This window comes from Protopterus annectens, chromosome 14.part0, assembly GCF_019279795.1.
Source record: "Protopterus annectens isolate FY-2018-M chromosome 14.part0, PAN1.0, whole genome shotgun sequence".
NCBI classification, from domain to species: domain Eukaryota; kingdom Metazoa; phylum Chordata; order Ceratodontiformes; family Protopteridae; genus Protopterus; species Protopterus annectens.
Window position 1 is genome coordinate 224,322,465 of NC_056748.1, and position 22,438 is coordinate 224,344,902.

The 22,438-nt window shown below is 35.3% G+C and overlaps 1 protein-coding gene across 1 annotated transcript in view; it reads right to left on the reverse strand.

Moving 5' to 3' along the window:
- Window positions 1–21,584, reverse strand: part of GSTO1 (glutathione S-transferase omega 1) — a 561,581-nt gene extending 539,997 nt beyond the window's left edge. Inside the window, exon 1 of the mRNA XM_044055949.1 lies at window positions 21,446–21,584. Within this exon, the coding sequence (XP_043911884.1) occupies window positions 21,446–21,476 (31 nt within the window). The 5' untranslated portion in view covers window positions 21,477–21,584. The remainder of the gene's footprint in view (window positions 1–21,445) is intronic.
- Window positions 21,585–22,438: the final 854 nt, after the last annotated feature.

Genomic DNA, 22,438 nt, shown 5'->3' on the forward strand with positions numbered 1-22,438 from the left:
ATCAAATGTTGTGTGATAAGTAATGCACATCAATCTGTTAACATGTAGACCTAGAACTACTGACTCATAAGCCAAAAAAAACTTATCTGCAAGGCTATGGAAGGAATCAGCCTGGACTTTATCCACAGGGGCATAGGTGACCTTCAGCACATTTGACCCGACCCATACTGGTTTTGTCAAGGGTAAATCTTGCTTATTAAACCTAATGGGCTTCTCTGATAATGACTCAAAGAACTGGATGAGGGATAACAGGACATATCGCCTATGCTGAGTTATCCAAGGCCTTCTTTAACACTATCCCTCATTCAGGTATCATAGAGAAAATCTCCCATCTGGGTATTAAACCATGCATTACTAGATGGATAGCAGACTGGCTCACCGACAGAACACACACTGTCAAAGTTGGGGACTGCACCTCCACCACTAGACCACTTCCCAGTGGAATACCACAAGGATCTGTGCTGGGCCCTCAACTGTTTGGAAATTATTTCTCTGAAGTCCAGGCAAAGTTAGATGGCCTGTGGCTTACCAAGTTTGCAGATGACTGTCAACCGGACACAGTCATACAGAGTCCCCCAACAATGTTAACATATTACAGAAGGGGCTGACACAGAAAAATGATTGGTGCCAAACTCACAGACTGAACCTTAAAACAAAAAAAAAGTCTCCTTGTCCCACTTGACAATGAAGTTCCCCTGCTAATTATGATAAGCACAGCACCCCTCTAAGCTCAAACATTGTTGTGAGACTTGGGAACACATGTTGATAGCAATCTACACTTCAGTTACTATGTCACCAACTTTCAAAAATCTGACCTAACCAAATTAGAAGCCTGCTACAATAAAATTGCCAAATTAGCTACTAACAGTTCCTACAGATCACACCACTGTCTTGCTCTCAAAAAGCTCAACTGGCTAGAACTTCCTCATCTACTACTATATAATCAACGTACCCTGACACACAAAATTCTATATCATCCCGAGAAAAAACCCTCAATGCGTGAACTGATACCTTCCATACTTCTGTACCAGACAACCACTCCACTAACAAATATCTCCTTAAAGTAACTAAAGATAATAATACAGCAGGTTTATCCCTATACTCTAGCAATATTGCAAAACACTGGAACAAACTCCCACCCCCCATCACAGCCACAGCTTCTATACTTGAATTTAAAAGGTCCTTAAAATAACATTTGTTGAACTCAAGGCACTGCAAATGTGACATTACAGGCAAATACTAAGACCCTCCCTTCCTACTCTCTCTCTTTCATGTGACCATCAATTACACTTTCACCCCACCTCTCTCCTCACATTTCTTATATAATTACATATATCGTAAACTATTATTGTTTATGTAAATGTTATTTGTGGAGCTTTTCTCCCCGGGCCTCCGCTGAAAAAGGACCCATGTTCAGTTGGACTTTCCCGGTAACTAAATGTAAAATAAATAAATAATAAACATGTGTCCATAGTGACAAGATACACATTCTACACTGAGTACCTTATAAATAAGGCCATCACATCCAAGACCATAGCTCTGCTGTACCCTACCCTTATAAGACCAATAATTGAGTACAATGCTCCTTTCTGGCTGTACCTTACCAGACACCTGCACCAACTAGGGAAAACACAGAAGTTTGTGACCAGGAGAGTCCAGTGCCTCCAAAACATAACATACATAGAAAAACTGAAAGACCCATCAATGTTCTGAGTATCATGCGGACTGCTGAGAAGTGGCCTATGCCTGGACTACAGAGCAGTCTCAGACCCTGACCTATTGGAAATGCTAGATATCGCAAATCAAATGGGACAAGAATAACTTGCCACAGGGATCTCACCCTACCCTGTGACATAAAAAGAACATGCCAGGAAGAGAGATACATCTCCCAGCGACTGCCGCTCCTCTGTAATAGGCTACCACTGCATGTGAAGCAGTGCTCCTCAATGATCCTACTCAAGTGCAACCTTACCAGTTGGATGGGTGATTCTAAATTCACCCCTGGGGTGGCACCTATGTCCCTCATGAACAGGGTCACTTGGTGCTGATCACAAAATCACTCTAACAATGACCATCTAATTATGGTCAATAAAGTTACTTGTGTTTTTACATGGCTAGGGTTGTAAACGCCCTACGGCCATTAGGCTAATAACCTCCGATGAGCCCACGAAGCTGTAGAAGGCCTCCCAACATCTTCTCTCCATCATGCCCTGCTGATATCATCCACTGTACGTTAACCTACAGCCTTGTAGTCAGACTTGTGCTGTGGCACTTGCGTAAAGTACTGAGATATGTAGTCTGTGTACTAAGATAGGTAAGAGTTCTGTGCTCACTGCAGTCATCTGTGTGTATGTGTGCCTCTAGCTAGAAAAGAAGTGTGCATCTTACAGTTACTGCTCCAATCCCATGGATTGACAGTATTTTTATACTTGCCCATGCCTACAAATCCATTTCATGTAGGCCTACCAACATCTTGTCTTCAACATGCCCTGCTGATGTCATCCATTATAAACTGAACTGCAGTTTTGTAAAAGTCAGACTTGTGCCATGGCACTTGTGTAAAGTACTGAGTTCTGTAGTCTGCGTACTTAATGACATTAATTCTTTATAGTACACGTGCTGCTATGTGTTGGCATAGCACAGCAGGGTTAAACAGCACTTTGCAGAGGTAACCACTCAGTTTAACATTTGCTGATTATACACAATAGAATGTTGCCATTTAAATCTAAAAACTTCAGTATATGCCATACAATGGCAGTTCATAAATATGGAAAAAGAATTTTTAATCATTAATCACAAGTGATTTTTTTATTTTCAACCTATAATTTCATTCATTTTATAATAAGAAATGACAGATATGAAAATCCTTATGTGTAGGAAATGGGGGGAAGAGGGGTGCACTGATAATTAAAATGCAGTAACTTTCATCAAATGTTCACATAAAACAAACTTGATGCTTTAAGTAAGTTAGCAACAAAGTGATTACTTAAATGCTGGCAAACAATGAAATATAACTTCTGATATATTCAGTAAAATACACTGTATTATAAACATTAGATATAAATATTATTGCCATCTGTTTATATTAAATATGTTTTGAAATACTTCATCAATAAGGGTGAATATGTTAAATAATTGTGTGCTATAATCTTTTACTGAGGGTTTTATATATGATACAGCCTACTTTACTATAATTGAATTGCTCGTCATCTGTCTTTCATGTAAATATTAATTGCTTATACAATAAGTAGACATTTATATTGTATTAGAATTATGCTAATCTACAATAGTACTATATCTGTTCAAAATAATATAAATATTGCATATTCATATTACAAATATTCTCCATATGATAATCCAATTTATGGATCTCAGATGTTCTGGATTATCAAGGTATGAGTGATAATCTGATGGATTTAGGTTTAGCCATCAGATTAGGAATGATTTTCATTCCATGGCTACCTTAGTTTTGTTAACAATTATTAATTTAAATGTGTTATGTCACAAAAACATTTTTAGTATGCCGGACCAAAACATTACTTTACTGGTAAACACTCAAAGTATAAAACTGATAATTTCCTTTAAAAGCTCACACATATACTTTATAGTTATCAGAGAAAAATGTTTAATAGTCACAATAAAACAAAAAATACATAGTCTAAATAACTTAAGATGGATTTAACTTTATTATCTTTAAATACCAATGGCTTAACAAATATATTGAAATATTTAAAACTGAACAAAGCACAACTTGTCTTCCTTCAAGAAACTTATTTCAAAACAGATGACAATTACAAATGGAATCCTAAGGAATATATGATATTGGTGCAATCCACTTATAAGACAAAGACAAAAGGGGTAACAATTTTATGGAAAACAAATGTGATTAACCCAGAAATCATTTATAAGTATGAAGATAAAGAAGGCCTCATGGCATTAGAAATAGTTAAATATAATAGAATATGGACCATAGCCAATCTATACTGGTTCCCAGGCATTGGAACAGGAACTGTTAAAAAACACTTGGATTTCATTTCCAATAATTATAAAGGCAACTTAATATTGGGAGGAGATTTTAACTGTATATTTGATATTTCTGAAACTACAAATAAAAGACCTCTGTGTGCATCTGCTGTGTCAAAAGCTTTAAACAAGAGGGTAGAATCATTTCATCTTGTAGATACTTTCAAATTTAAAGCAGATAAATATTTGTTGTTTTCTCATCAAGATCACAGATTTGGTACCCAAACTAGACTGGATAAAATATTTGTTGCCCATGACTTACACTCTAAAATCATTAATTTCTCAATTACTCTCTGCCCCTTTTCAGACCACAATTCATTGATACTAAAACTTCAAAATGGGTACAAACCATTAAACTTTAATTCCAGAATATACAACTAAAATTAAAGAGTTCAAACCCTGTTTTTATCTGAATTACAGTTTTTTTAGATATTAATTATACCACAGAGATAAATAAAATAATGATATGGGAATCATTAAAAACGTACATATATGGCAAAACCCTCATTTGGTATAAAAAATCAGAGAACAGGATACTGAATTATTAGATCTACAATCCAAACTTTTGTCAGTAAAAACTGAAAAAATCAAAATAATTTGAAGATGAAAAAGAAAGTAGAAGTATTAAACAATAAATACAATGAAATTCTAACACATAAAACTAGTTTAGCTTTAGAAAAACTAAAAATTAATACATTGGCCACTTCTCCCAAATATCTACATAATTTATCCACAAGAATCAAAATACAATCAAAAGCTAATAACATTAAACGTATCTTCAATGAAAAGAAAGGGAAAAATGTCTTGGATACAGGTGACATTCTTGATGACTATAGAAATCAATATATGGAACATTTCCAAAAAAGAAAATATACAAATTGATCAATTAAATCTAGATGAAAAATTTTCTAATATAAAAAACCCAGAAAAATTAAAGCTAGATATGCAAGCACCCATATCCTACAAAGAAATTACAGATACAATAAAAGAGGGTAAAAATAATAAAGCTCCACATACAGACGGCATAATTATGGAAAAAATAATAAACGTTTTCCTTCATAGAGACTATCCATCTTCCATAAAACCCTATTAGAAATTCAGTCACAAGCTTTAATACCACCCTCATAGACATATTCCTTAACCACACCAATCCTAAGGGAAAACAAATCCCCAAACCTCTGCACCTCATATAGACATATATCATTATTAAATAATGACTGTAAGATATTTATGACAATATTAACAGAATGAAAATTCCACTATCCAAAACAATAAATAATGATCAAACTGGATTTATATATCATAGACAAACACATGACAATATTAAAAGGATAATTTCTATTACAGATTATGTTAATAAAGAAACACTTATAAGTGGCTTAGATATAGAGAAATCCAATAATCCACGAACCAGGGCCACTAGGTAAAACACAGGTTTATTGTAGAGTAAACACTCACTCAAGAACACAGAACAGAACAACAGGCGCAAGCGCTTTTCATCAGACTATACAGAACCATTTCAGAACCACTATTTGATTGCATAAATAGCAGACTTGGCGCCAACAAGACCACAAAAGCTCTATAAAAATTTCATTAAGATTCATTAAAATTCATTTCACATTTATGTGAAGCATGCAATATTAAAAAAATATATAAAAAATCACTAAATAATATAAATATATATATATAATACAACCCTATACATATATAGTAAAAACTACAATAAAATGTGCTTAAAACAGATGTAGGAAACATAACTAGGGTATAAACCCCCAAAACAAACTGAGTAATAACCCTCAACAAACAATAAAATAGAACCTTTCATCAACAATCAAGGCAAATGACCACACAAACCCCATCTTAGCCATGATCCAAGAGAAGGAAGGTGATCCAAGAAATACTGTCATTGAACCTTACTTGAGGGTTAATCACAAACAGCCAGGAGGAACGGCATCTAAAGTATCTGCCACCCTAAACATTACACCTATATCACTCACATCAATGTGGTCAATGATTGTAAATGTAAAGGAATGGTCAATGATTTTTTATTCGCTATTGTTTGTGCTCCTTTTTTTTCAACATTTTTTTTGCTTAATGTTGTTCATATATCAACTTTTTGATCTTATTTTGCCAGCTATATAGCACAGTTTGAGCTTCCTTTCCGTCTTAAATTAAATAACCTCTTTGTGTGAAGAACCTTCTCCTAAATAAACCATGTTGTTGGTGTTTTATTATACTTTCCTACTGCTACTGTTGTTGTTCTATTTTTACTAGCACTACATACAGTCTTGTTTCATTGCTTTTGTGCTTCTTCTTTCAGTTTGTCCTTTTTCTTCACCTTCAATTGTTTGTTCTAAAGTTATTTTTTTTTCTTACCTCCTTCAATAACCCCACTTAATTTTACTGAAGTTTTATACACAGAAATCAAATCCAAAGTGCTCAACAAAAAATTTTAACCAAATTTGAATAAGGATTAAACATTTGTGGTTGTTCTTATCTATGAATTTATTACCCAACAGAGGGACATATATTTTCCCAATTGTAAATCACATATTTTGTCACACTTGCCACCACAACCGTAACCCGGGTATCCTCTACATATAAACAATAAACTCTCATTTGGTCGCGGATGCACTGCTTCTACAAGTTTGAGTACATTCTGAAAAGGTGAGGGAGGGTGACTACTACCATATTGGATGTAGTGGATTTGGAAATTTCGATAATTTTATAAATTGTTGATATAGCTGTATTGCTATTGCTGATAAGGTAATCAAAATATAGGTATTTTCAACTTTGTAATTTGATTGTAAAATCTGTTAGTTCTGTAGTGTTGTTTTATATATGTAATGAATCTAGGTACATCTTCAACAATGAATAATGAAATAATGAGCGGTAATATAAATAAGCGGGCATATAGGGCATGTTACTTCACTAGGCATAACAAGATAACAAACATGTGACAGCATGCCAAGCATGACAAAGAAGATGCCCCCACTTAGCCAAGATGCCTAGCTGTCTGAAGTATCTGTCTGAAGTCCTCTCCTTGGTGTATATAATTATATTGCAAGTACAAGTCCCAGATACCAAGAGATTTCAAAATATTCGTGACCAATGGTATTTTCGGGAATGTTTCCTTCAAAATAATCAAAATATTGAGACCAATGAGTGGCTAGGGATACCACGAACCACAAATCTGGACATCTATAGTGAGAAACATCAAATCAGAAGATTATATTTCGGTGTTATTTTACTGAGAAAATCCATGAATCTCTCTGTGAGATGGGGACATTATTAAGCCAGTGTTTACAGGAGTGGTAAATAGTTACCCTATATTTTATGTTTTAGATTTAGAGCCAGAGATGATAGGTCTAAAGGGGGGTTGAATTCTACTTTGTGAATTTTAGGAATGCCAGCTATATTGTTGGACATCCATAAGTATTCATTTTCTTCAAAAAGTGTCTGATTCTACATTTATATCTGATTTGTAGTCAAGTCATCCTCAATAGTCAAGTCAATATTAATTGATATCCTATAAACCTCTTAATAGTGTCATAGATAACAAACCCTTTGTCCGGCTTCATAATCCTTATATCACTATTGGCCACTACATGATCTAAAACATAGATCTCCTATGGTAAGGTTGTCACAAAACAACGAGGTGAATACCAAGGGTCCCTCTGGATATTTCCATATCCATAGCCCATGAAGGTCCTTACATACCATTCTCTCATACTCACTCCTTGTGGATTGGCTACAGGGATGCAGGCACTCTTTCTAAAGCCTAACCTCTGAACCATGCCCACTATGTACTTAAACTGTAATGCCAACTGCCGCTCACTACAGCACAAACTTACAACTTAACTTGTTTAATCGTGTTAAACTTGATGTTTAAAATGAATTTCATCCCTGTATAAACTTACACTGAAAAAACATGTAACTTATAAAACTAGTAAAATTGTACACTTTATACTGAAAAAAACCTTAAAAGTGTGAATTTATACTTGTTAATGTTTACAGATGTATCCATAGATTATTTATAGGGACTTAGCTACATCACCTGCTTTCACCTGCTGGTGGGGAGCTTAGTAAGCATGTATATCTTCTTCTTCACTGGCCCTTCCGAGGTCATAATATCTTCTTCACGAAATATACCATCCTGGTTTCTCCTTCCTCCCCTGAAAATTTTCATCATCTTCTCTTCTCTTCTACTCTTCTTTTACCCAGTGTTATCAGGACTTCCAAAAACTAATAGTTTATCCTTTAAATTTCCATAAACTTCAACTTTATTTTATAAATACCATATGCTTTATATTTTGAAACTTGTGCTTGTGTTAAATTATAAATCCTGCCAGGTTCAATAACGCTAGAATCCTGTTCAATCTCATCATCAAGTCTGTTAATTTTCTCATCATTAAATTTCCAGCCTAATCATTAAATTTCTCAGTAAATTTAATCACTTTCAAAGCCAAAATAATACACTACCAAATTAAATTCATACACCACTAAATCACTACACGCCCTCAACTTAGCAGTACCCAAAATCTTAATCCTTTAGGCACACCCATTAGGCATTAAACACACCCTTTTTTGATTTTTATGCGACCCAACATGCGATTTTGAATTTAGTTTTTGCCCAACAAATTTACAAGAATATTAATTGAATCAAGTAACAATTTAGAAATTTTCTCATAAGTTTACAATTTAAATGTAATGTTACAACCAAAATTTACATCATCATTTAAAATCATTTTGCATCAATTAATAAAGTCTAATAATGTTGACATGACACTTTTTATTTAGCTACAGATTCAGTACGATCTTTTGTTAAATTGCTTAGATCTAGCACATGGACTAGATGTGTCCTTAGCCACAGTGTCTTTAGCCATGTCAGCATTGTTGCCTTTGACCGTTGCTGAAGACGTGTTCGGTGTCTCACACTGTTTAGGAAGAGGCCCTAAGCGGTTGAAACCGGGCATCATAGAATAGGTTAGGCTAAACATCCAATGTGAACTTCGGCATCATCCATGCGTCAATCGGCGAGTTAGCTTTGCTCCCTTTTGAATTTAGGAATGTTTGGCGTTTCGATGAGGATTTCGACCCTTTGTCCGTTCCCAATACACATGTAATATTGGGCGACTTAGTCAATAGAGGTTGACCGCATCAGAATAGTTAATGCTGACTCCTGAGAGCTTTTAAAAATTCAGTACTATCGGCTTGTGCAACCTATCCCTGAAAAGACGCATCCCAGCTCAACAGTTTACTGACGTCATTTTAATGAGGCAGACGGGACCCACATGCAAAGGCGAAGCAAATCTGCTCAGTAGGCAAGAAAAGGATCGAGCCACGCCACAAAACTAACTAAAGTAACCAGACGCTCAAACGCAATGAACTAAAAGTAAAAGCTAATTTCAAAGACAGTAGCCACTAGGCTAATTACAAAGTACAACTGTAAGTTCCAATAATCCATGAACAGAACAACAGGACCTAAAAACATCCATTTATTAGCAGGTAAATACTCAGAACTCCACACAATTAAACAGGTTTACAGCAGACTTTCATTTCATTAAAATTTCATTAAGATTCATTAAAATTCATTTTCATTATTATGAAGCATGCACATGCAATATTAAAAATACATATTAAAATCAACTAAATAATACAAACATATATATATATAAACCCCTTACATAAATGTGCAAAACTATACTTAAAATAACATTAACTAACAGATGTAGGGTTGAAACATTGGTATAAACAAATAAAAATAAAAATCATAGAATAACTCATCAACAAAAAAATGAAACCATCAATACAAAGTCATCATCAAAGAAACCAACACAATAACTATATAGCCACTGATCAAGAAGGAAGGGTTTGATACTTATACTGTCATTTAACCCTGGCCAGGGTGGCATCACAAAGTAACTGCATTTATTTGCTTGTATTGTCGAAAAGGTGGCTGTGTTTGTTTGTTATGCAAGTTGATGGCCGCACTTTAGCATAGCTATATACCGCTATTTGGTTATTTTATTCATTATCAGGAAAAGGGCCTGATGAAGATATACCTAGATTCATTACATATATAAACAATAACACTAAACACTTTCTAAGATTTATACAAAATTTAACAGTTGGAATAACCTTATTTGGTACAGGTTTGGTTCCTGTTGTTCTGTGTGGAGTTCTGGAGTGTTTACATAAACAACCTGTTTTAGCCTTTTAGCCCTGCCTGGTTCGGTCTTTATTGGACAGCACAGCTTTTGTAATTCTAATTTCAGCTACTGTAATGCCACTGTGTTCTACGTAGATATAGAGAAAGCCTTTGAGTCCCTAAATTGGGACTGTTTATTCAAAATCCTAATGCTATTAGAATTTCCTGCATCATTTGTTCATCTTCTAGAGAATATAAAAAAAAATATATATATATATATATATATATATATATATATATATATATATGTAATATATACACACACAAATAATTTAGCATATGTCAAATTAGGTCCTTTTACCTCTGAATCTATACATATAACAAAAGGCACTAAACAAGGATGTCCCATGTCACCGATTCTATTTGCTCTGGCTATTGAAATATTGGCAGATTCAATTCGTAACAATATAAAAATCAAAGGAATAGATGTTTATGAACAACACGATTCTAAAGTAATGTTCTTTGCTGATGGCATATTACTAACATTATCTAATACAAAAGAGACATTAGAAGAATTAGATATATTAATTGACAAATTTCACATGACTTCAGGACTCCATTTTAATAAATCAATTTTTTTTTATTTTTAAATACAAAAACTGCAGACTAAGAGGGATCACATCATAAGGAAACAAGAATCTACCTTAAAATATCTAGGAATTGAGTTATACAAGGATAATAATGAATTACTCTAAAAAAACTACAATATCATCAACACAATTAAAATCTCTTTGGAAAAATGGAACAAAATAATATTAACATTTGAAGATAGACTACAGTTAATAAAAATGGTTTTACTGCCCAAGATCCTGTATATAGCCGGGCAATACAACTGTTACCAGAAAGGAATATACTTAAAGAAATAAATTCATGCCTAATAAAATTTTTATGGTTTTCCAAAAGAAACAGAATAGCTTTAATACAGCATGTCAGACCATGGAAACAGGGAGGATTAAACTTCCCTGATATAGAAACATATATAAAAGCATGACTATCTAAAACAATCTCAGATTGGATAAGTCCAAATTACTCTACAAATTGGAAAGAATTACTAACTAATATCAATAAATGAATATGATTTGCAAAAAAAATGTTCAAATAACAGATAAAAACAATTTGCCATGGCACATATTATGCATTAGTATGCAATATAATAACCAAACCCACTAAAACTCGTATAATTATTGCATTGACTCATTTAGGAAAATTATTAATGCAAATATAGATTCAAAAATCTTGTTTGACCTTTTAACACCATTTACAGTCACAAAGAACTTTCCACATAAAATATATAGAGAAATTATTAATTCCTGGGAACAGAAAGGATTTGTTTGTTGGTTCCAAAGTATCAAAAACTAAAAGTTTTAGATATGCAAGTAATAAAAACAACATACAAAATTCCACAACAGGACTGACTAACATTACAGAATATTCTGCCATATTCACAAGATTTAAGTAGAATAATTAACAATTGTTCATTTAAAGAAATACCTAAATTTTCGAAATACATATATGAAATTGTATGTAATGACTTTGCCATGGGAAACAGTATTTCAAAGTTTTACAAAATATCGATAAACTATAAAACAACACCTAAAACCTCATATTGGAAATATATAACAAAAGGACACGCAATACAGTTAACTGAAGATATTAAAACAAATATCTTATTATCAATAAAATATACATCATTTACACAATACTGGAAAGTTTTTAATTGGAAATGCTTGCAGAGAGCATTCTTAATCCCAGACAGAATCAGTAAAATTAGTTCTTCCATAAAAGGAATATGCTGGAGATGTGAACAAGTACACAATGCAGATTGGAACCACATTTTCTTTGTGTTAAAATTAAGCCATTTTGGAATGGTATTACTAACTTTCTACAAGCTTTGTTTAATTAATTTTATTTAACTAACGCTCTTGTATTATTAAATGTGAGTGAAGGTCCTGGTTTGAATAGGTCAAATATGTATCTAGTATGGACTATACTTGTAATTTCAAGAAAGTGTATAACAAGAAGATGGAATAAAAACACAATACCATCTGTGAAAGACTTCTACAGACTACTGAAGACCACAGCATTATTGGAAATTAAAATTAAAGAATTTATCCAAAGCCATTTATCAACAACCATTGGGGAAAAGTCTTATCTTTGATTGACACTATACAATAATTGATCAGACACTCTGATAATGGATTGGACATACTTATAAAGTAAATGTATACATTAAGAGCTGTACTATGGAATTCATTCAAATGTATTTGAAAAATAAAAAAAATTTGAGGAAAAAAAAGCACAAGAGATTTGGGAGACATAAATTGAAAGGTTAATATTTAGTATAGAGCACAGTGATTGAAACTGTAGCTTCATTTCATGGGCTTGGTATACAGATAAATCCAGTTTTGAGATTTTTTTTTATTATATCAACCAGTTGGTTAATGACAGTTACAGAACTATAGGTTGCATAAAAAGATTTATACAGCCTAAGAAATCAAAACTGATGAAGTCATTGTTTTTAGTTACGTAAGTCCCAAACTTGAGTATGGGATAACAATGTGGAAACCTTATAAGAAAACAAGCATGAGTAAACTGGAGAGGGTACAGCAGAAGTATACCAAGAGCATCCATAGAAAATGATGTCATCATCTTCTTCTTTCTTTTTCTTTCAGCTGTTCCCATTAGGGGTCGTCACAGTAGATCATCTGTTTTCATTTCTTCCTGTCCTCTGTATCTTGCTCTGTCACACCAACCACCTGCATGTCCTCTCTCACCACAATCATAGCTCTCAACCTTCCATCTCCAAAATGAGAACACTTTTCCTCTAATGTGGAACAAATGGGCATGTGGAACAACACATACTGATGGCTTTGGCTACTTCAACTAGAAGGTCATGGGATGGTTAAAAAATAAAATATGCTGAATTTTGCTTAAAAGAAGATCCTTTAATGAATTAATAATTAATATTTTTAATTTTTATTTTTTAAAAATTTCATTCACTGAATGGAACTTATGATGAATGTGGAACATGTATTTCAAAGAAGAACGGAAGTTCGAGGAAACTTTTAAGAACCCAAAATGAGGTAATGGTGCGTCTGTGAATACTGCGTACCACATACATAAACCTTATCTTAGGCCTTCCTCTTTTCCTCTTACCTGGCAGCTTTATCCTTTTCCCAATATACCCAGCATCCCTCCTCAGCACATGATCAAACCAACACAATCTCGCCTCTGGCTTTGTCTCCAAACCATCCAACCTGGGCTGACCCTCTAATATACTTATTCCTAATCCTGTCTACCCTCGTAACACCCAGTGCAAATCTTAACATCTTTAACTCTGCCACATCCAACTCTGACTCCTGTCTTTTTGTCATGCCACTGTCTCCAACCCATATAATATAGCTGGTCTCACTACCCTCTTGTAGACCTTCCCTTTCACTCACAAATCAGTCCTGACACTCTTCTCCACCCACTCCACCCTGCCTGTGCTCTCTTCACCTCTCATTATGAAAAACTAAAATATCTGAACATGTACATTGTCCTATACATATATTTAAGAGGAGACCTTTTTCTGGAATCTAGGGCATTTAGGGACAGCTGTCTCTAGGAATGTTTGAGATAATCAAAAAGTAGTAAAGAATCATCAAGCAACATGTGTAGAAGTTTCCATATGAAGGAGAAGTTTATTAACTAGTTCTCTGAGAGAGTAGCTGAAGCGAGGAGTAGACTACCAAATTACATTAAAGCAAGCGCTAGCTATTTTTAAGAACAGCCTGGACACTTATTATGGGAACAACGTTTTGGGTATATCGGCAGGCTAGAATGGCATTATTGCTTGAAATATTTGTACGTATGTAGTTCATGAGTTTTTTTATGATTCTCCTTAGAACATTGGTGTGAGAGTCCATATGCCTTTCGTGTGTCAGTATGGGTTTCACCGGGTTCTACAGCTTCCTCCAACATCCTCAATTAGTTCTATTAAGTGAACTGTTCCTCCACCAAACTGGCTTTAAGTGTGCCATGTGTGACTATGTGCAATTTCTGCTGAGAAATAAGGTGACTACAGTGATACTTGTGAAGAAATTTATACGCTATGTGCAAACAAGAAATATACTGTTTGATGACATTTCAGTAATAAAGTCTTCTTCCTTGCCAGTAATAAAGTAACAACAATGCAATTTTCTGCTACCAGTAAATACACAAGTTTCTAATAGATATTGCATCAACAAATTTGATAACCACTTGTAAATGAAAGGTCATTATATTTTACCATATCCGATGCGTTTCCTATATAAAACCTACTTAAAATTCAGAGAGCTGGGTTTAAACAACGACTTTGTATTAGAAACGTACCTCGCAGGCAAGGGCGCCCGCAGGCAGGTGCAAGGGGGTGCACTTGCACCCCCCCTGGAATCGGCTGACTAGTTAATCTTCTTAGTTTAAAATTTTAAAAAAATTTATTTTTTATTTTTAGGGCGTTCTTCTTTAAGAACACCCTTCAAGTCCAGGCACAGACATCATCACTCAGTGCGCATATTTTCAGTTTTGCGAGCGGGAATGAAACGGACAGTTTCAGGTTTGTGAGCAGGAACTGAAACAGACGGTTTCAGTTTTGCGATGGGTTTACCTTAGCTGCGACTGGAGGAGGACTGAAGATGGAGTCAGATCAGCGAGCAGTGAAACAGAGCTATGGGTTTACTTTAGCTGAGGACTTCACGGGAGATAACAGGGACGCTTGTCAGTGTGAGTAAGGTGTGTGTGTGTGTGTGTGTGTGTGTGTGTGTGTGTCATACATCTAGAAGAAGAACCCAAAGATGGATCTTTATCCTGTTTTAGTAAAGGACAAATTGTGTATGTTTCCATGATGGATGTATGTTAAATGCAGTTTAGTCTCTGTAAATGTTTTCTGTAAGAGAGGTAAAACACTGTGAGGTAATATTTTATATAATTAAAAAAAAGTGATGCTGTCAGTACTTGGAGCTTCATTTTCCTTCAACCTTTTATTTTGTACCTTTATTTCTATTAACAAATGTTATATACTTTTTTCTATTTCCTTGTTTAAAAGGCATCAATTACTTTTTCATTTCTAAGCAACTGTTCTGCTCTTTAATTTTCTAATATTGTTTTTTTTCTTCCTCATCTGTATATTTCCTGTTACTACCAGGGGTACACATGCTGTTTCTAAGATTAAGAAAGTCATTAAAGTTTACTAAATTCTTCACTATTGCAGAAATTCTAGGTTTGATAACTGCACTGGTATCATTTTCTTTAAGTATACCATTAAAGTTTCCTGTCATTATTATGTTTTCTTCCATATCTGAAGTTAACATTTTTGGATACTTTCTAGAGAATTTAGCTCCAATTCCCAGAATCTAGTATGTTTGCTAAGGTTAATATTCTGTTTTGATATTGAACGGCATAGCAGTGCAATGGTTTGCATCGTTGCCTCATAGCAAGAGGTTCTACAGCTTGATTCTTGGCTGTGGTGCCTTCTGTGCACAGTCTGTATGTCCTCCCTGCATTTGTGCGAGCTTCCTCTGGGTGCTCCTGTTTCCTACCATGTTACATTTGAATATCAGACTTCATATTCTCAGAAAGTGTATGGTAACACAAAAGCTTTTATTATAGCAATTTTCTAAGTGTATAAGATGGTTATTTGAAATTTGTCCCCATTTTTGGGACTGTATTCCCCCATTATTGACTTCATCCAGGTTTTGTGCTAAGGTTGAGAGCTATGGTAAGAACTGAATATGTTTGGGGGCTATATTCCCCCATTACTAGCTTTGTCCGGTTGTTTTTTGCCAAGAGGTTGATAAGAGGTATGTTGAGAACTGAATTCACTGAATGTTTGGGGCTGTATTCACCCATTATTGGCTTTGTTCAGGTGTTTTGTGCTAAGAGGTTGACAGCTGTGCTATGGTGAGAACTGGATTCACTAGATGGTAGCCATTTAAGTTTCCATCTTCCTCTTTCACAAAACAGCTTATTTGGCATAGTGGTATGTTGCTCTGTTTTGCACAGGGTCCCTGGGTTCAAGATGTGGCAGTGAAATGTATGGTGGTAACGCAGCATTTTATTCTAGCAACTTTCCAACATTATACAAGCAATGTTTAAAATGTGTCCCTGGTTTTTGGCCTTTTGTCCACCCCCCCCAATAAATTTTGGCTTTTTCTAGATTTCTTGTGCTGCAAAGTTCAGAGATACAGCTGAGTGTCGAGTAGATTTTACAAGGAGCTGAGAGCTGCAGGGGAACAAAAGTTTAATGCTGTTTATGCTTAGTCTGCTTGCATTGTTAATAGCACAACAGGTTGCTTTTGATGCTCAAGGTTGTGGGTTCTACTCCCACAGTAGTTAGATGCATTGCTGATGCTGTACTGTGTTATACAAGGGGTGGATGCTGCAGTCCTTTTTGGCAAAGATACCTAGTAACTATGAACCTGTTATCAGTTTGCTATCCATTCCCTATTGTGGTATTACTAGCTTATCATTTTTTTAATACATGCAACATAGGCAATTTATTCTTCAAGGGCAAGTCATGACATATAAACTTGTTTGTTAGCAGCAACCTCTTTATTAGTTACAGATTTCTTTAATGTGGATTTTACTACTTCAGAGATTGTGCATATTTACTGATACTGGTGGACTATAGAAGGTTGAGTAGACTTATTTATGATGCAAATGTTCCGAATTGGGCAGTTTTGTCATTTGGTGTATGCATTTTGTTTCATTGTTTACTGGAAAAATGCTCAAAACAATACATTTAAAATGCCCTCTAACAAGTGTACTATATTGTACAAGGAATATAATGTAATGCAGTCAGGAAGGTGTATCAAAGAGCATGTGTATGTTTCACGTTCAAGGTGCCTATGATTTTGAAAATAGCCCAAACTTGATCTTTATCTGCCACTGGCAAAATGTATTTTCTTTGAATGTGGGTTTCAATTCAATGCTGTTTCAATGCATGTGAGTACAAGGAATATAATGTAATGCAGTCAGGAAGGTGTATCAAAGAGCATGTGTATGTTTCACGCTCAAGGTGCCTATGATTTTGAAAAATAGCCCAAACTTGATCTTTATCTGCCACTGGCAAAATGTATTTTCTTTGAATGTGGGTTTCAATTCAATGCTGTTTCAATGCATGTGAGTTTCAAGGGCAGAGAAGTTTTAATGCTAAGTCTATTTTCATTGTGAGACTGCATTGCTTTGCTTAACAGATATTAGGGTTTGTGCTGTAAAATGCAAAATAAAACTTTCAAATGAAATCTAAATCATTGCAGAAGTAAAGCAGTATGCACATTACAGTGTTTATGGTAAATGGGGCAAAATAACCAAGGAATGGGACATTGGAATGGCTGCAGGGGGGAGGCTCCATTCGACCATGATTTTGTGAGGGGGGGAGAGTAGCAAACTTAGACAGCCCCGGTTGAACTATACCTCTCAGTTGTCCATATTTTTGCAGAATGAATTGATATTTGCTTCTTATTTTTGGTTTGTTCCTCATACAATGTGTGATTTTCTAGCAAGTAATTTAGGAATGAAGTCACTAAATGAGAGACATTGAGTTTCAGATGTCATAACCTTCAGAAAAATGTATGCTAATGCAAAACCTGTTATTCTATCACTTGTCTTAAGTTTATACAAGAGCAATTTTTAGTAGTGTTTGTGTTCCCTAATATTTGACCCTGTCCAGATTTCCTGCATTAAGAGGCTGAGAGGTATGTGCAAATCGCTTTGTAGATGTAGGAATATCCAAACCTCTCCATTGTCCCCAATTTTGGCTCAAAATGTTGTTCTCCCCTAATAATCCCTCCTCAAAATGGCAATTTTGGAAGAAAACGTGATTGAAGTCTCCTAGAATAATGGTATTGGCTTAATGCATAGGGACACCATATTAGTTAGGTAGGAGATATGGACTGATGGGGTACATAGAGGGGACCTATAGTTAGGTATGACACAGTAAGGAGTTTTGTTAATGCTAAGTTGGATGTAGAGGAATTCCACGTCATTATCTCACCTAGCAAGTCTGGAGATCAATTGTTCTTTAAGAATATGTAGATACCATCACCCTTTCATCTAAGGTGGTAGACCTGAACTTGTGGCAGGTATTGAAATCCTGCATTAAAGGAGTGCTGTCATCGGTCTTGAACCAGGTCTCTGTGATGAGCAGGTATTGAAATCCTGCATTAAAGGGGTGCTGTCATCGGTCTTGAACCAGGTCTCTGATGTTTTCCAGGGGAAGCAGTGCTTGTAAAGAGTGGACTTTTTAGGTTAGCCTCTGAAAAGGAAACTGGTTATTTTCTAATTCATGTAGCTATAAAATTCAGTATAAAAACTGTAAAAGTTTCTGAATGCAAACACTATTTATTAAAGCAGCATTACGGTAGGGAGTAGTTCAGTACAGAGAGATTCAACTATATACATAGCCATGAGTTCCTTTATACCTTTCTGTCAAAAACCAACACCATGGTCACACAGAGTTTACAGTTGTAACTTTGAAAAAAATCTGTTTTATGTATTTCTTGCACTAAGAAGTTGGTGTGTGTGTGTGTGTGTGTGTGAGGTAGCATACCCCTCAGCTGTCCAGGTTTTTGCAGAATGTCCAGATTTTTGCCCCATATTCCTTCTAAAAAGGATTGAAGTTGCTAAATAATGAGACATTTCAGTTTTAGACGTCATATCATTTAGGAAAATGCATACTAACACAAATCCTGTTACTCTTGCAATTTTCTAAGTTTATGAGAGCCATATTTATAATCCGTCCCTATTTATTTTAGGCTTTGTCCAGATTTCTTGCACTAAGGTTGAGGCCTTGAGGGGTGTGGTATGTTTGTGAGAGAGAGAAAGTGAAATGCCCAAGTTAAGTTAGCAGGTGGAATTTATTTTCAAGGAACTGTGAGTTTTAAGGGAAGCGAAGTTTACTGCTGCTCATGCCAAGTCTATTTACAATGTGCAACTGTTTTGTTTAGCAAATGGTATCTCTATTGTGGTATAAAGTTTTAAAGCTATGTTAGTAGCACCACAAGTAGAATATTTGCATCTTAATGTAGAGGCTTGAGGTTTGATTCCTACAGCATGTACATTTGTATGCTGCAGTCCTGAAGATGTCCTTCTTTGGATGAGATGCCTAATAACTATGAACCTGTTTTTCAGCTTGCCATCCATTTTCTATTGCAATATACCAGCTTACCATTTTTTTAATTTAACATAGGCAATTTATTTTTTGACAGCAGCAGGCACTGAATTTGTAGATGAAATACTGAAATATACAGTTGTTTTCTAGCAACAACATCTTCATTAGTTTCAGATATCTTTAATGTGGAATTATTCAGATTACTTTTACTTCGGCAGAGACACTCAGACAAGTGTTGCTGTATAATACAAGGGATATAATTCAATTATATATTATAATTAAGACAATCAGGTAAATCAAATAACTTTTGCATGGCCCTAACAGTGTGCAAGGAGACTATTGCTTGAAAACAGTTCAAAGGTAAATAACCTGCCACTGGCCAGATGCATTTTCTTTGAATGTGGGTTTCAATGCTGTTTCACTGAATGTGAGTTTCAAAAGTAGAGAAGCTTTAATGCCAAGTCTGTTTTCATTGTAAGACTATTGCTTTGTTTAGGTTTAGTAAATGTCTGTGTTTGGGCTATAATGTTTGAAATAAAAGTTGTAAATTAAATCCAACTGCCTGTAATCATTGTAGAACTAAAGCATAAAACAGTATGCACACAGATTTGAACAGTGTCTACAGCAAATGGGGAGAAATAGCCAAGTAATGGGACACTGGAATGGCTGTGTGGGCGGGGCTTGGGGTGGGTGGACTTGGGCGTGGCTGTGTTGGCAGGGGGCGGGGAGAGCTATGTGGGTGGGGCTCTGGGTTTGCACCCCCCTGCAAAAAATCCTGCGGGCTCCCTTGCTCGCAGGATGGTAGCAACTCCATCCAAACCACGACCACCACCCAATAATCGGTGAAAGCAAAGTAACGGCGGTATGAATATTCATTGTCTATTCGTAGTTTGCCGTTTTCCTAAAGGTATAGCGATCTCGGAGATAGTATACATATAGTTTTTAATTAGCATATTCATAGCTCTCAACCTCCTTTCTCCAAAATGAGGAACATTAGCCCTCACAATGTGTGACAAATGGGCAAAATGTGGAACACTTACTAAGGGCTTATTAACAACTTCAACTAAGGTCATATGATGGCTAAAATATGCTGGTTTTACTTATAAAAAAGATATTTTAATGAATTAATATGATTCATATCTATTTACCCATGGCTAGCAGTTAAAAAATACCTAACACTGAATGTGTGACACGCCTTTTCAATGAGGAACTTTGAGGAACATCCACTTTTTAAGACTCCAAATGAGGTGCGTTCCTCGTAATGAGGTACACTTGAGAGGTATGGATACATTCCCGTTTCACGTGCAATCACTGAGGCTACGCCCACTTCTGCGAGAAGAAGCACCTACATTTTTTTTATCTAAAATTGGGAAGGGTGGTTGCAGCAACTGTTGAGGAGCAGGTGTTCATATAAATGTTGATGTAATACGTGAGGAGTTTTTGCTACAAAATTATAACTTAACTGCACTGCTCTGAACCTACCAAACAAGCATATGGTTGAAAAAAAGTTTATCATTGCAATAACACATTATATATAAAGAATGCAAGTGGAATTAGCTGCTGTCAGAAGCTTGTTAATAATGGAATTGTTATTACATCAGCCTCCCCTTCGCCAGTCCAGGAAAAAGAAAGATTCAGAACTCAGGTTATCAAATGGAGACTCTTCAAACAATTCTGAAGCTGACAGCCTGTCAAAACAGCTGTAAATTTCGGAAGGAGCGGCAAACGATTTCTCAAGACTGCCTTAGCCCATTGCTGTCGATATACACCAGGCACCATTATGCAAAGTGAAACTCTTTTCTACGAACATTAAATATGTAATTTATATCTGATGACGAGAAATGTCTGCATAGGCTTGGTTCATTAGGTTAATAAATGTATATCTTAAAAAGAATCCAACGTCACTTAGTACACCAGAAGGCCTAGTGGAGTAATACATATGCGATGTACTATATCCTGGAATCTAAATCAGCACATGCAAGGTATGCTGAACTGCAGTATTTACATGTCAAGCAGAACTTCCGGGAAATAAGGAATTGCACAAGCACTGAACTCGAAATTCCAGTTTACTTACAGCTTACCTTGAGACAATGCCTTTGCAGATCCAGCCATATTAGGAATAATCAGACAGACAGACCAACTCACTAATACTTGTGATCTAATAAATTCAGCGTTGAAAGTTTAAAATGTCTATTTCTGCACACAACACATACTGGCTCCTCCTCATTCAGCCGATTGGGCAGCATAAACCCGCCTAACTTCTCTATTTGTTACCCTCCACCATGTCGTCCATGAGTGGTTAAAATATATTGGTTGAATTTCCTCCAAGCCAATAAGAAAAGCAGGCGGTGAAGTAACACCCCGCCTCCTCCTCCCTTCTTTTGTAATTCAACTCGTATATAATAAATCCTTTGAATTTATAAAACTGATTCGTGGCGTTCCTGATGTCCTCTGCTCTTGCATTCCTATAAGTTATGAATATGCGACAGCCCTGCAAACAAACCAAGGCTGTGTGGAGTTGCTGACTTTGTTGTTAGGCGAAAACTGATAATTATAGCCATAAAGGCAAATTAACGAATGCATGGATTGATTTATTAAATGTTTGATTAGACACAGATATACAGACTAAAACGTTGACGAAATAACGAAACTAGTAAAATATACAGCGGAAATTATGTATTAATAAGCTCTGCTCTCAAAATACCCCTAGCCAAGGATGTCATTTAGTTATTTCTGTTAAATACGATAATCTAATATAGCTCAAAAGTCATTCTTCATCGGACCGAGGCGAAAAGCTCCAGATTTACTTAAAAGATACTGTCATTACAAATGTGGCACATACATGCAGCGAATAGGGACAGTCCCTCTTTGGGCAGTTGTGTCCTGCAAAAAAATTGTAAAAATGGCAAATGTCCTGAGATTTTAGGACAACATTTTTTCCTATATTTTATGTAATAGTTGCATAAAATGGTTGTTCTGTATCTGAAACACCTAAATGTTATAAGAAACAGAATAAGCAACTAAAATGCTACAAGAATAAGCTTTTATTTAGGCAAAAAAAATGAATTTCTGTC